The sequence below is a fragment of the Martes martes genome (genome assembly GCF_963455335.1).
Source record: "Martes martes genome assembly, chromosome: 1".
NCBI classification, from domain to species: Eukaryota; Metazoa; Chordata; class Mammalia; order Carnivora; family Mustelidae; genus Martes; species Martes martes.
In genome coordinates, this window is record NC_137888.1 from 201,517,427 (window position 1) to 201,533,788 (window position 16,362).

General features: G+C 53.0%; 1 protein-coding gene across 1 annotated transcript in view; it reads right to left on the reverse strand.

The window, feature by feature from the left end:
- LIMD1 (LIM domain containing 1) overlaps positions 1-16,362 on the reverse strand; it is a gene marked incomplete at its 5' end in the record, with an annotated part of 60,474 nt that overhangs the window by 26,650 nt on the left and 17,462 nt on the right. The window contains one exon of the mRNA XM_080803544.1: positions 6,258-6,359. Coding sequence (XP_080659670.1) covers positions 6,258-6,359 — 102 coding nt within the window. The remainder of the gene's footprint in view (positions 1-6,257; positions 6,360-16,362) is intronic.

The following is a 16,362-nucleotide window of genomic DNA, read 5'->3' on the forward strand; positions in this document are numbered from 1 at the left end:
CACATTCTTGATCCCTGGCTTTTCCCTTAGATCCAGCTGACTCACTCGGCTTACCCATAACTGCTGAATGTGACAAGAAACATGGGCATGACTCAACGGCTCAGAAATGCAGGCATCGGAGGCTTTCATCCCCGTCTGTGCCATGGGTTCACCCGGCTGCGGACAGGGTCCCCTGTCTCCTAACCCAAGGCGTCTCTCCTGCACTCGCAACCAGAAAGTCTCGGAAAAGCCAGACTTGGCCGTCACGCAGCCCCAGGACTAGATGCTGGGGGGACAGAGCCAGCTTGCTTCCTCTGGCACACATTCCCTCCAAGTGGAGATCATCTAACACAGGGGCAGGAGCAAAATACACTCCCAGGCCTCTGTCTGCAACTCAGCAAACGGAGGCTGCTAAGAATGCTCGAGTCCCTGAACATCCCAGGACTGGTTCGCCAGCACCCATGGGTGCAGGGCTCGGCGTGGGGTCCGCCGACAGGAAGCTAGGAAGCGCACCTACGAACCACTGATAAATGTTGTGATGGCTGGTTTAAGGAAGCAGGCGGGCCAAGAGCTAAAGGAAAACCTCCCTAGCGCCAGAGCCACTATTTCAGACTCTGTGAGTATTTTCAAATACTGGCGGACAAAGTAATATACAAAATCCCCCCACTCAAAAAAAAGGTAAACATGATCTTGGGGGCAGTATTTAGACTTTGTAAGGAAAACAAAACAGAAAGGTGCCTGGGTGACTCAGTCGGTGAAGCGTCTGCATTCAGCTCAGGTCATGATCTCAGGGTCCTGGGATCGAGCCCCGCATCAGGCTACCTGCTCAGTGGGGAGCCTGCTTCCCCCTCTCTCTCTGCTGCTCCCCTCCACTTGTGCTCTTTGTCACTCTCTTTCTCACATGAATAAATAAAACCTTAAAAATAAAACCAGCTGACAAGAATCCCCCCACTTCAGAACATGCTGGATAATGGGGTGCTGGTCACCAACCACCGACTTATTCAAGAACCTCTCTTCCACAAAGTTGGGCTTAATTCTCATTGTTTCCTTTCCTTGAAGTAATGAAATGGTACATTTTTAGAGCTCTAGAAGCAGGCTTTTTGGTAACTCGGACAGACTTTGGCCTGACTCGGTCTAAAAGGGTGAGATTTCACTACGAGATCCATTCATGATCTCTAACGGCGCAGTGTGTGGCTTCTGGAAGGTGGGGTGGCGTACATTCCTCATCTCACAGTATGTTTTCCCGGAGGCTCAGTGGGCACATCACAGCACACCTCCCACCTGAGAGTCGAAGCACCAGCGACACTAAAAGCCACCCATTCTGGCCGTGACTTGTACATCCCAGCACCGTCCCGAGTGGACCCCTCTGGCCATCTGTGGCCTCTCCCTGAGTTCAGGCCTGTATTGGCACAATTTCCATCAGCTCTGACCTGCCTGTCCTCCATCCCATGCCCAGGCCCCGGTCCTCGTGCTCTGTGGGCTTCAGGGCAGGAGGGCACATGGACTCTCCTATCTGATCCATCATTTCCAGCTCAGAGAGAAAAAAAAAAAAAAATTACAGCAACCATGAACATGGACATGGCAAACAGGTTTCACCTGGACTTCAAGATGAAAGTTATTTGGTCTTCACAAAATGAACAAAATCTGACATTTTGGACCCAAAACTGCCGAAAGCAAGGACACGGAGCCTTGCCTTCCCTCATCCTCACGGTCTGTTCTAGAAGGTGCTGAGGTGGGCCCCCCTTGACCTACACCTTCTTCCTCCTCATTCCCCCTCTCTCAGTCACAGCTGGGCGCCAGCGTCTCCTCAGGCCACTGGACACGCGGCGTCTGCCACAGAGTGTGGCCGCGGCCAAGGTCGAGCCTGCTCTCTGTGCTGACCCTCCTTCTGCTCCACACTGTGCCAATGGCTTCCCGAGGGCCCCAGTTGAGGGCACTGCCACTTGGGGTGGGCAGGAGCAGCGGGGGTTGGGGGGGATAAGGGAGACACCCCCCCCACGCATCCCCATGGCAACCACACACACTGGCCGTCCATGGAACTGTGGAGAAAGGCGGGACTTTAACAAACCACACGAATGCCCCCCACACCACGCCCAGTGTTCCTCCCGGGAAGAACACCACAGAGACAATTCAGCAGAGGGAAGAGAGGGTGCAGGGCACGAAGACGTACGGGCAGGGAGCGGCTGCCTGTAAACACTGGCAAACCCCACGTGAGCCACGTGCCCCAAACCCGTGGCATGAGGCCACCAATTCCTCTGTAACGGCTCAAATCGTGCTTCTGGAGGCCGCGGAGGTGTGGGTGAGTTCACAGCAGGTTTACATCAGAAAAGACGGAACAGCATTGTGATCCCAGCTTGGAGAACTGCGTATCTGCTGGGACAAAACCTGGCAGGGAAAACGTCCAGGTAAAAACACCTGTGCCAGGGCGCCTGGGTGACTCAGCTGGTTAAGCAATGGCCCTTGGCTCAGGTCATGATCCAGGAATACCAGGATCGAGTCCCGCATCGGGCTCCCTGCTCCATGGGAAGTCTGCTTCTGCCTCTGACCTTCTGCTCTCTCATGCTCTCTCTCATTGTCTCTCTCTCAAATACATAAATAAAATCCATAAAAGAAAAACAAAAGCCACACCTGTGCTGGGTCTCTGCCCCTGCTCTTCTTCCTGTGTTCTGTCCTGTGGCTTCTTGTTGGGGGAGCAGGGAAACGCAAGTGCTGTGTCGGGGAGCCCTCCGCAGTGTCCCAGAGAACTGGCACCATCCACTGAAGTGTGGGTTTGTCTGAGGAGCAGAACCCCTCACCGTCCTCCCAGGACACAGCGGGTGGGAGGCTGCAGGCAGGCTCCGGATCAGCATCGTCCATGGGCGCCCGTGGCTCCCCGGGAGCTGTCCCAGGCCAGACAGTCTCTCATCAGTCTCCCCCAGCACAGCCCTGCACCTCGGCGCTGGCGGCTGGCATCCCGTGATTCCCACCCCCACTGGAGTCTTCTGGACCCTTTTCTTTCAGTGTCCTCCTTCTCAATGTGTGGGACAAGGACCCAGGGGAGCTGGGTGCCCCTCTGGGGTATCCTCGACAGGACCCCGACACACTGTTTTCATAAAGCATCAGTAACAGCCGGGAAATGGGTACATACATACAGAAACCTATTTCCATGGCAGGGAGTGGGGTAAGCTAGATCATTTTCCTAACGAAACAAGAAAGGAGAAAACACACACACCTATATGCTCACTAACAGACACACTCACGGACCAGAAAAACGGGGCTGTGCGAAGCTAATTAGATCCAGGAGCCTTGGATTCTGGTGCCAGCCCCATCGCGAGGTCTTCGGTCTTAAGAAATTCTCTTCTCCTCTCTGGGCCCCCACTTTTTTTTTCCTTCTGCCAACAAAGGAGGGAACAGGCCCAGCCCCAGCCGTGCCGTCTGCACGGCGCCAGTGTTCACAGAGACACACTTGAGGACCTGCCGGGCCAGGATGTGGAGGGCCCAGGGGCCTCCTTCTGCTGAAGGGAGTTACAGGGCAGCAAGAAGCCAATGGAACAAAGGTAAATTACTTCTAGCGCCCAACAGAAGCTGCTCAGACACCTGCCGGCGTCTCCAAGTGCTCCCCACAAGTGCGGAGGAAGGTATGTGCTTACCCATGACAGGAGCGGTGCAGGCCCCTTGGGGAACAGGAATGTGCAGCGTTGCCCATGGGATGGAGGCTCTGTCCTCATTCCTACAGCAGCTCTGTTCTAGGGCCCAGCCTGCTGGCACAAGGTCCCAGAGAGTGTGGTTCACACTACGTGACAGCACTGGGGCATGCCGAGCTCAAGACAAAGCCGTTTCTTCCACTAGGAGAACAGGGAAGGCTTCTTGGAAGAGGCAACCTTTGAGCTGGGCCCTACTGGCTAGACAGAACTTAAACGTATGAAGTGAGTGGGGAGAGCAGATCCTGCGGGGCAGTGTGATCAGAGATACGGAGGCAGAAGAGAGAGTTCAGTTTGTGACAAATTATAGGAAGCATTACAACAGAAACCAGAACACAAGGGCCTTAGATGCTAGACCCAGAAAAATTCCCAACCAGCTGTGTTTCCCTTAAGTGTCTGTGTTGGTCATCATTTGAAGAAAAATTCAACCCATTATGGAAATGCTGGTTAGTCCTGTCCCGACAGACTCAGCAGTGCCCGCCCCCCCAGCCCCGAAAAACTGGCAATTGTTTGAGATGAAAACCAGCTTCTACTTAATATTTTCTTTTCCCCTAGAAAACAGCAAATATTGAGAAACAGTTACAGAAGCCAAAACGGAAAGATCATCTTCTAGGAAGAAGAAAGATCGCAACTCTCGTACAGTTAAGACTCAGACAACACGGTCAAAGATTTAATGTCACTCATCATTTAATGTCACCCTATAAGGCAGGAAGCAGTTAAGACATTACAACTGGGACAGTGCAAAGAACCACAGCTCTATGGCCGTCGGAAGCAGGCTCCCAGGGCACCGGTCAGCGGCCTCTCCAGCAGGCACGGTGTGCACCGTTAGGGACAAGCATCGTGTGTGCGCTACTATCAGGATGCCATAACCTACACGGACAGCGTGGCTCAAAGACAAGGCAAGAAGCCTGGGACCCGGAGAAACCGACCCCCAGGGAACCCCAACATATCCACTGAGGACACCAAGCTGCCTTTTGACCCACTTCAAAGGCTTTCACAATTTTCCCCACAGAGGTGAATACCAATCAGCGCGCAAACTGTCAACTCTCTGGCACGCGTTTATGGGCAGTTGCAGCAAGGACTGGAGGAGGTTCCGAACCTGGGCACAGGCCTAGCCAGCACCGCTGGGCTGGGCAGGCCAGGAGGCAGCTCCGTGCCCACCCCGTACCTTTGCCCTCGGAATCAGGAGGCTCCCGGCTGTGGCCCAAAACAGCTGAGAGCAGATCTCTCCTCGATCCTTTCTCCAGAGACGTCTACACTGAAGAGCCTGGCACTGATCCGGGTGCTTAGGCCTGACCACACCCTGGCCTAGAAATTCCGCCCCTAGAGCTTCCGGCTCTGCTGGTCGGGATGGGACTGGGGCATCACTGGCTGTTATAATGTCCAGGGGGATTCTAAGGAACAGCCAGGATCGAGAACCATTTCCTTTGAATGGATAGCCGCAAGCCTCCCTCTAGAACTGGAGAAATCAGCGGGACGTTCTTTAAAAAAAAAAAAAAAAAGCTCCTCAAAATTAATCTTTGCTAGAGACCCTAAGACAGGCTCAACTCCTGACTCGGTCAGAATCTTCCGGGGGCTGCCATCAACTCAACGAGCAGTTTGTAGGGCTGGGCACAGGCCCGGTCTCCTAACTGTCTGCTTTAGTCACTGTGTGTGTGCAGGGTAGAGATGCCCGCAGGTGTGTGTGCTCACAGGCCCGGACACCCTTGCGGTGGACACACACGGGCATTCACGCACACACTTGCACGTCACATGCACGGAGCAGCCTTCAGATCAGAGCAGGATCGCAGAGTGATAATAGGACCTGCCTCCCCCGGGAGTAACCGACGTGGAGTTGGCTGATCCCACGGTTGGGGGAGGTAACTGACAACAGAGCGGACGGTGGGGAATCTCAACACTTCCCCCACTTGAGACCTCTGATAATCATTACAAACCTGACATTCTTTTTTTTTTTTTTTAAATAAACATATAATGTATTATTAGCCCCAGGGGTACAGGTCTGTGAATCACCAGGTTTACACTTCACAGCACTCACCATAGCACATAGCCTCCCCAGTGTTCATGACCCCACCCCCCTCTACCGCCTCCCCTCCCCCCAGCAACCCTCAGTTTGTTTTGTGAGATTGAGAGTCTCTTATGGTTTGTCTCCCTCCTGATCCCATCTTGTTTCATTTACTCTTTTCCTACCCTCCAAACCCCCCACGTTGCATCTCCACTTCCTCATATCAGGGAGATCATATGATAGTTGTCTTTCTCCGATTGACTTATTTCGCTAAGCATAACACCCTCTAGTTCCAGCCACGTCATCGCAAACGGCAAGATTTCATTTCAAACCTGACGTTCTTACAGCTTGCTTTGAACCCACTCAACTCATTACCAAAGTCGGCCCTCGGGGCCATTACCACGGCTGGCACTCGGGGCCCATCCCCTTCCTCGAATGGGCCCTGGTCTGGGGCTGTAAAGGACACCAGACTGCCCAGCCCTGGGACTGTGGAAGGCCCGGGTCACGAGTCTCCAGGAAGGATGCTTGTCCCTGTCCTCCCTTTCACGGGCCCCACACTCCCTGTCTCCCCACCAACCCCCGCCCCCCACACTTACTGCAGGCTGCGCAGGTGAAACACGCGTCGTGGTAGAGGTTCCCCATGGCCTGGCAGGCCTGGCCAGCCCCGAACACGCCTTTGCTGCACTTCACACAGGCTCCTGAAAGGCAAGAACATGCCGGTGAGTCGGGGTGGGGGGGATGGTGTAAACCAAGTCATTAAAAAAGCCAGTGAGCAAAGTGAGATGCCTCTCCCCGGCCATAACCAGCCTATCACCGAACCCCGTGGATTGCTCCTTTGAGATCGATCTCTCTCTCTCTCTCCATTAGCTTTGCAACTGCAGGAAAGAGCTTCAAGCCCCGCTCCCCCACCCCTTGCTGTCCTCTACGCCAGCGTGATAGTCAGAAAGTCTCTGCCCTGTCACCCTACTTCCCAGCCCAAAGCCTTTCAAAGACTCCCACTGTTCATCAGATGATGTCCAACACACCACACCATGATCCTAATAGCCAAGCACGCAGGTCAGGCGATGTCAACATTGTTTCCTTCAGCTCTCTTTGGGAACTCATGGGGTTGACTATCCTGATACAAAAGCATCAGGCCCCCAGCCCCAGGTCTGTCAGAACGCAAAGCCAATGCTCTTCCCTGCCCCTCACCTCCAAACAAGCCCCCCTGGGCCCCCACGCTTAGCCTTTTCTCACAGGCTCCCTGGCCGGGTGCCCTACACCCACCTGCTGTCCCTTCAAGACCCCAGGCCCCCCTACTGCGCCGCCCTCCAGCTCTGAAGACAACATGATGAGACGGGCTCTAACCTTTAGCCTCCCACCCAACTCACTTCCCACGTGGCATGAGTTAACCTGGTACCTTCTCTGCTCATGAGCTCTCAGTTTGGAAAAAGAGGTTCATTCCACTGCCCTGCATGTTCCCAGGAGCAGCCATCAGGGCGCTCTGCAAACCCCCAGCTTCCAGAACTGGCCGCCTCCACCCCAAACGGCAAAGCGGAGGTCCAGCTCTTGGACTCAAACGCCACAGTCCGCTGGCTACGTGACTGGGACAGAGGGAGAAACATCACAGTGACAGAATCAGTGCGTGAGATTTAAAAAAAAATCCGGGGAGTAAATATACCAAAATATAAAGAGTGGTTTCTTGAGCTTATAAAATTATGGTTGGTTTTACTTCTTTGCATGTTCTCTATTAAAAAAAAAAAGAGTTCTTGGAAGAGCAGGCGTGACTTTATAGCTGGCAGAAGTCTAGGTCAAAAAAGCATCTGAATGTGTTTCAGTGTATTGTCTCACATTAAGATTCAGCCAACCAGCTTGAGTTCTTGGTCAGCGGGAGCTCGGGCACCCTCTTCGAAATCTGGGTCAGGCTGGTCTCCGGCTGCAAATCCCCAGGCTTCTGCCTACAGGGTAGGAAGCCCCACATTTCAGAGTTTTATCGATTCAAGGTCACGGACTGCGTCTCCCTCAAGGAGGTCCAAGCTAACACCCGTTTCGTGCAATGCACCCACAGCGACCACACCAGCCTCGCAGAGGGCACACCAAGCCAAGGACCGTCCGTTCGCTTCATCAGCGCTCCCGGGGGAAGCGGGTGAGGCCACCTGCAGGAGGAGTGTGGTGTCAGCCTGGAAACTTAGCTGTCTCAGGAATTCGCTTATGGAAAGCTCTAGAGGGCACAAGCAGTAGTTCCTGTCAGTTCTTCTGTTTCGGCATTTTATTATGAGATGTTCAAATGAGCAGAGAGGTTGGAAGAACCGTACAGGAGAAACAGCCGCACGCACCCTCCCCCCAACCCATTCTACAATCGTGAACAATCCGCTGTCAATCAGTCCAACAACCCCTCTTAGTTTTCATGCATTTTTTAAAAGCAAAGTGAAGGCAGCAGTCCCCCTCATCCCTAAGCACGTCAGCCTGGAAACCATTAAGAGTTTATTATTTGCTTACAATTATTTTTTTATTTTTTAAAGATTTTATTTATTTGAGAGAGACAGAGATATTGAGACAGAGCATGAGTGTGGAGGAGAGGGAGAAGCAGGCTTCCCTCTGAGCAGGGAGCCTGACACAAGGCTCGATTCTAGGACCCCGGGATCATGACCTGAGCCGGAGGCAGACACTTAACTGACTGAGCCACCCAGGCTCCCCTACCATTATTTTTTTTTTTAAGATTTTATTTATTTATCTGACAGACAGAGATCACAAGTAGGCAGAGAGACAGGCAGAGAGAGAAGAGGAAGCAGGCTCCCCGCTGAGCAGAGGGCCTGATGCGGGTCTCAATCCCAGGACCCTGGGATCATGATTTGAGCTGAAGGCAGAGGCTTTAACCCACTGAGCCACCCAGGAGCCCCCCATTATTTTTTCACAATAAAATCCATGATCGGTGAAATGCACAAATGATGTCTACCATCCGATGGGTTTGGACAGATGACCTAAGTAATGCAAAGACAGAGCAAGACAGAATATTTCCAGCACCCTAGCAAACTTCCCAGTGCCCTCGCCTTCCGTCTTCAGCACATGTGATAATGAAGGAAAACACTGTCTCCAAAAACATCCACTCTCAGGCCCTGGCAAGGTACTCACTAGACCACCCTGAGATCCACTTTCAGAAACACCCATCCCAAGCCCCCTGACTGACCTGACTCCAGATCCCTACAACAGCCAACAAAGCTTTCTTTGGGCAGTAACCGAAGTACAAAGGAGACCATCCCCAGACAAGACAGGACATCAAAGGAACAGAATTCTAACTCCGCCCGGGAACAGGCAACGAAACCACCCCCGAGGCAATTATCACCTCTTCCCTGTCGATCACGGTGGCCTCTTGGCTTAACCCACTGTAGCGATGTGAGTGGCAGAGAGCAGGGGGGCCGGGAGAGCCTGGGGGGTGGGCAGCCCTTCCAGCTATCCACGGGGCGGGTGTGGGATGACGGCCAGCCTTCCGACGGGGCCCCAAAGAAGAAAGGCCCGATGCATCTCTGAGTCTGTGGGATGCTGCCGACTTACCATGAGGATGTGGACTCCTCTTGGTTGGGTCTGGGGAATAAAGTCAGACCCCTCTCCCGTTCCCACTCGGAAAGCGAGTGGCAGGATGACAGCATCACCAAGGGGACAAGGACAAGGGCACGGGCCTCTCGGGGTTTCCTGTGTCTTTATCGCTGCGCCAGGCCTTCCTCCCCACCCCCCACCCCCGAAGCTTCTCCTCTGGTTTCCTCTCCACCTGCGGGGCTCTGACCTACTGACTTCTGCCTCCCCCTGCCCCGACTCTGACTCCTGCAGCCCACGCCCTCCAGGCTGCTGACCCCCTCTCCCGCCTCTCCGACCGTCCAGCACGGGCACAAAGCGAGGAAGGAAGCCGCTGGTGCTCTCAGCCGTCGGTCACGCAGCGAGGAAGAGCCCATAAGAAGCCAAGTAGGTGGGAAGGTATTTCATCCCTGGGCCTTGTGGTACATGCACAGGAAGGTACTAAACAGGCAGGAAATAGGTCTAGTCTTCCTTTGGTCGGAAAAAAATGAATAAAAAAAAAGGAAATGTCATATTCTAGGGAGTAACGTACCTACCCAACCTCACTTTGGGAGTTTCCATCCAGTGAAGGACTTGTTGGATAAACGCGTTTTATTCACAATCTAGAAAGGCCCTGTAACTTGCCGACGGGCACGCGGCTAATAGGTCTGGGAGATGGAATTCGAGCCCAGGTTCCAACCCAAAGTTCCCGTTCTCCCTCTCGGGTCGTCAGATGTGGCGATTCCCACCACACTCTGGGGGTGTCCTTTCTCATGTTCAATATACCCCCTGCTCGGGGATTTGAACCCAAGCCCAGCCCTGCCCCAGAGTGCCCACCGACCGCCCCAGCCCACCTCCCCTTCTGCCCTGTCCTGGTCACACAGGCTGTCTTCCCACCTGGGGGCTTCTCAACCACGGGGCTTTCCCCCACACAGACCCTCACTTGGCCCCGCCTGCCCTCCCGGAGGGACACCCACCCCACAAAGGCTTCTCTGTCACTCGCTCGGACCCATGCTCCCTCTAGATTGCCGGGGGACGGGGAGCGAGGTGACTGTCCTCGAAGAACGGTCACCCAAGGATGCGGGAAACCAGAATCTTCTCCCTGTGACAGGAGCGTTGACCTGTCACCGGCAGACCTGCCCTGTGAGTTCACTAAGTGCCTAGGGCTCGTGACATAAGAAACATATCCACTGGTCTCTGTCCCCAGTTCCTTCTAGTACTTGGTCTTTGACCCCAGTTCCCGACACAGAGCTCCTAAATCCCTTGGAATTTCCTGGTGACGGGAGCGTCCCGGATGGGGGCTGGTCGCTGGGAAGACCAAGCTATGATTCGAAGCTTGGAACTTTCTCCCCCACCCCCATCCTTCCCAGAGGTGAGAACGGCTGGAAAGGAAGTTAATGATCCATCATGTCTACATGAAGCTGCTAGAAAAATCCCCAAAGCATGGGGTTTGGACAGCTTCTGGGATGGCCCACGCGTCCACGTGCCGGGAGAGTGCCCATCCCCCCACTCCACGGGGCAGAAGCTTCCACGCTCGGGACCCTCCCAGATCTCACCCTATGCACCCCTGCTTCCTGCTGTTCTTCTGTATCCTTTAGCACACGCCTTATTATAAAATAATGATTTTATATTTCCCTGTTTCCCTGAGTTCCGTGAGCTGTCCTAGTCATGGTCGAGCTCAAGGAGGAAACCATGGGGACTTGTGATAGCATCTGACGTGATGGCGGTTTTGTGGGACTGAGCCCTGGTCTGAGAGGGCTGTGCCACCCACGGGTTGAGAGTGTCGGAACTGAATGGGGTCTTGGGACAGCCCGCTGGTGCGGGTAGGAAAGCCTGCACATCTGGTGTCGGGGCACCACGAGTGTGAGTAGTAGCAGGTCCAGGAAAGAGAATGCGGAGTCCTCGCAAGGCAGGGCTCAGCAAGAAGGCTACTCGACTCCTGCACTTTCATGTGGCCCCTTAGCTGTAGGATTTTAGAGAAATGTCCAACAGCGGAAAAGGAGAAAAATGTCATCCATGTTACTCTCATCATCTGAGCTCATAAACCAGGAAGAAAGTAAGGGGAAGAAGGAATTACATGTTTAGAAGAGGGGGACATGCATTTCTCTCCCCTGCCGTTAGACCCACTGCCTGAAATCTATTCTCCAAACTGTAGCCAGCATGACCTCTTGGAAAACAGCTTTAAGGAGATATAAGTCACATAGAGTAAACATCACACATTTAAAGTGTACAGTTTGGGGACACCTGGGTGGCTCAGTCAGTTGAGCATCTGCCTTGGGCTCAGGTCATGATCTCAGTATCCTGGGATCGAGTCCCTGCATCAGGCTCCCTCCTCCACGGGGAGTCTGCTTCTCCCTCTCCCGCTGCCCCTCCCCCTGCCTGTGCCCACTTGCTCTCTGACAAATAAATAAAATCTAATAAAAAAGTTTAAAAAAATAAAGTGTACAATTTGATAACTTTGACAGCTATAGAAACCTGTGAAATCACTGCCACACACAGGAGAGTGGACACACCCACCATCCCCCAAGATTCTTCCCCACCTTGTGCCTTTTGCACATCCTCCTTCCTCCATTCCCCAGGCAACCACTGATCTGCTTTCTGGGATCACAGATGAGTCTGTGTTTTCTAGAGGTTATATAAATATGTATTCTCTTTGGTCTGGCTTCTTCTTGTTGCACGTAGGAAGTGTTCATTCCTTTCCATGGCTGCGTAGTGTCCTGTGCCTGTCCAAACACATCACAACGCGTTTTTCCGCTGCCCTGTGGCTGGACGTCTGAGATGTTCCCGGGGTGGGACCGTGACAAGTAAATGCAGCTACTCATGCACAAGTATGTGTATAGAAATGCGTTTCCTTTCTTCTCGGGGCAAGACCTAGGGGTTGAATGGCTGGGTCTTACAGTAAGTATACCTTTAACTTCCTAAGAAGATGCCCAATTGTTTTCCGGAGAAATTCAACATTGTATGGCCCCACCGGCAGCTTACCAGACTTCTAATTCCTCTGCATCCTTCCCAGCGCTTGGAATGACAGTCTGTTTAGTTTTATCCATTCTACGAGGGCCGCAGTACATTGGGATTTTCATTTTCTTCTTTCCAGTGACGAACGATGTTATTGCCTGAGCAACTTCTCACGTGTTGATTTACTGTCTCTATCTTCTCTAAGGAAGGGGCTGTTCAGATCTTTTGCCCGTTTTTTTTTTCTTTTGGTTGAGCTATGAGAATTACTTTTATTCTTTTTAAAGATATATTTATTTTAAAGGGGGGAGGGGCAGAGGGAGAGGAAGAGAGAGAATCTGGAGCAGACTCCATGTTGAGCACAGAGACAGACGCGGGGCTCGATCCCATGACCCTGAGATCACAACCTGAGCTGAAAATCAGGAATCGGACACTCAGCTGATGGAGCCACCCAGGCACCCTGAGAATTACTTTTGTGACAGGGATACAAGTGCTTTTCTCAGATGCATGCTTTGTAAAGATTTTGCTAGAGTCCTACTCACTCCAGCTGCTTTATCTCCTCGGACTGTCAGCTGCATCTGAACACAACAGGAGTCCAGCGGGCTCTGCCTCAACTTGCTTCTTGTCTCTCAAAAATCACCATTCTGTGTTGACTGATGTCCAGTGTCCTGAGAACCTTTGGTCTACACACTTGGTCTGGTTTAGGTTCGTTGGTGGTTTTTTTTTTTGTTGGGTTTTTTTTTTTTTTTTTTTGGTCATCTCAGGAAGGAGGTTATCCAGCCCTGTGACCCTATCTTTAGAACGGTGGGGCACAATTTAGACACGTTTCTTCCTTTAATAACAGACCCACAGAACATCATTATCATCATTTTACAGGCAAAGAAACAGATGTTCAATGATTAAATAGAATGCCCAAAGTCAGGATGAGTAGACACTGGGTCCTCTCCAGTCCACACACTACATTTATTTATTTTTTCAAAAGATTTTATTTATTTATTTGACAGAGCAAGAGAGCACAAGTAGGAGGAGCAGTAGAAGGAGAGGGAGAAGCAGGCAGGCTCCCCGCTGAGCAGGGAGCCTGATGCGGGGCTCAATCCCAGCACCCTGGGATTATGACCTGAGCCCAAGGCAGACGCTTAACCGACTGAGTCCCCCAGGTGTCCCCACACACTGCATTTATAAGAGGGATTCAGAGAGTAAAGAGGAAGAAAAGGTCCAAGGGCTCAAAGATTCATGTTTTCACATGTTGGGGCACCAGCAAATCCACAAAAAAGCTCGCTGGGCGGTATTGGGGGGGGGCAAGCAGAGCCCTTTCTTGGCTGCAACTCTGAGGCGGAGGCCAAACCCACCCCTCCCGACCAGAGACGCGGCCTAGGGTCCTGGGCATGAAGAGACCCCAGCAGAAAATGTACCTGTGCCCGGGGCCTCTGCTTCCCAGGATGACTGCAGGAGCTTGGGGAACTGGGGGTTGGGGGGTAGGGGCGGGTGGGAGCAGGTGTTTGAAAGATCTTTGGACTTGGTGGGGGCTTTTTTCTACCATGAGTTTTATCATTTTGGTTGGCTTCCTTCTGGCACTTCCATTAACAGAAATGATTTGTCAGAACCGTTTGAAGATCACGTTAAAACTGAGCAGAAGGGAGAGATTTCCTGTACATTCCTGCCCCCCATGTGCACTGCCTCCCCCCACTATCAGCATCCCCCACCAGAGGGCTACATTTGTTCCAACCGATGAACCCACATTCACACACCATCACCCAGAGTCCGTAACTTAAGTGAGCTGCTGAACACCCAGTGGGTTTGCGCAAATGTGTATGAGCCGTCTCCATCATCACAACAGCACACGGAATAGTTTCACTGCCCTCAAAATCCTCCGTGCTGGCCCCGCTCATCCCTCCCTCCCTCCCCTAACCCTGGCAACTGCCGATCTTCTTAGTGTCTCCATCGTTTTGCCTTTTTCCAGAACATCATGGAAGTGGCATTGTACAGTATGTGGCCTTTTCGGATTGGCATGTCTTGCTCGGTAATATGCATTTGAGGTCCCCCCACGTCTCGTCACAGCTGGATGGCTCATTTCTCTTTAGCGGTGCTGGGTAAGATGCCATTGTCTGGACGGACCACCGTTTATGTATCCGTTCACCTCCTGAAGGACATCTGGCTTGCTCCGAGCTTGGGCAATTATGAAGAAAGCTGCTATAAATACATTGGTGTAGACATGTTTTCAGTTCATCTGGATAAACACCACAGCACAACATTGCCGGGATGTATGGGAAGAGTATGTTGCATTTTGAAAAGAAAAAAAAAAAAAAACTGTCCAAATGCCTTCCAAAGGGGCCATCTGGGATTCTTTTAAAAATCATAATATTCCCACAGGAAAGGGCAAGGACTAGGGACACCTTCCTGTTTTAAATGATGTACAGCAGGAGGCCGAGAGCCACCAAGGACTGTTTGAGCGCCTCGTCCACCTGTCTTTCGTGGCTTGTGGCCCAGGTGGGGCTCGAGGTTTACGTCTCCCCTTATCTAACAGGACAAGCTCTCAGAGGGCGGAGACCAGGTAGCTTCTGGCCCTGGCAGCCCCACGGACCACAGGAACGCAGGGGAGGTCCCGGACAAGGACTGGATGCATCCGAAAGGCAGAGTCCAGGGAGGGGAGGGTGGTGCAGGTTGGGGAAAAGGTAAGAAAGCCAAAGGCGTGTGCACAGCTACAATGATCAATGTGGCCACAGGGAGCCAGCTGGGCCGGACACATGGAAACTCCCGACGGGGCCCCTGGGACATGGGAGGCGACAGGAAGTACAGTCCTGAACGAGGAGGTGTGTGTGGTGCTGGAGAGGAAGGACAGGGGAAGACAGACACACGTCCCATCGTGCACCGCAGGCAGCAGGCGGGACTCATGGGGGGACACTCCCCGGGGTTTGCAGGAGGGGCCAGGTTTCCTGCTGGGAGAGCCTCCGAGACAGTGGAAGACCCCTGTGGCTCACGCCTCCTGGGGCCGCTTTCCGGCAGAACCTCCTGGAAGACAGAGCCCCTACCTTAACCCTTGATGGGCTCCTTCCAGGTTGATCACTGTCATCCAGGAGGCTGGGGGAAGAGGGAGGGGCACGGCCTCTGGCACTGGTCCAGAGCTTTCTACAGTCTTCCAGGTGCTAAGAAGAAAGACTGGGTACCGGGGCGGAACACCACTAACACGGATGGATGGTAATGTCCTGAAGAAGCCAGAGCAGGGAGACGGGCCTTAATAAAGGAGCTTTTCAATTCACCGCAAGTAGACAAAAAGCCAGGAACTGAACATTTGGTGATTATTGTTATCACCACGGCCTGCTAAGGGCCCGGTGACAGACAGCTCAGGTCATCTCTCTGTGCACAGCTGTGGTTCACAAAGTGCTTTAGAGAGAAAGAATCTTTTCTCAAATCAATCAATCAATCAATTAGTGGAACCCCAAATCCGTAGAACAGAGGAAAGGTAAAGCCCTCTGGCCTCAGTAGGACTGAACCAGCTCTCACTCTGGCCCCTGGCATTCCCCGCCCCCCCCCCCAAGCTCCAGGAAAACTATTCAAGAACCAGTAAAGTATTACTGATCAAATGCAGACACACCCCGCCAGGGCCATGTTCCATGTGAAATCAGTTATCCCAAATTGGGATAAAACGATCTCCCAGGCACCCAGAGCCAAAAAGCAACTTTGGGTTAGGGCCATGGCCCCTTCCCCACTTCCTTGCAAAGGCTGGATTGATGAAAAGGGAGACCAGAAAGCAGCCTCAGCGTGAAGCTTGGGGACGACAGCACTCCTGCCTCCTTCCCACGGATGGCCGGGCAGCCGACCCTGCAGCCCTCCTTCGGCCAAATGCACAGCCAACCTGGGTGACAACCCAGGGGGTACCTCTGGTTGGTATGATAAGGTTTGAAATAAGAAGGCTCCATCAGGCTAACCCACGGGGCCCTGAAACCTTCCCCGGCCTCCACCCACCAACCCCAGCTCTGGTCTGGGCCTCGCCCCATCCCGGTGCCTGCTCTTCTCTCTGTGAGGAGGGTGGCCACCCCAGGGCATCCTCTCTACTCCGCCCTGACACCACACACCACGTGGGATCGCACACCCAGGAACCCCCTACTGTGCCACAAAGGGATCAAGGCAGGGGTCAGGGCAAGCAGTCAAGCTTGGGAGTTGGCTGGGAGGGGGCAGTCTCTGTGGGGCACAAGTGAACGAGTTATTCTGGCCACAGGTTGA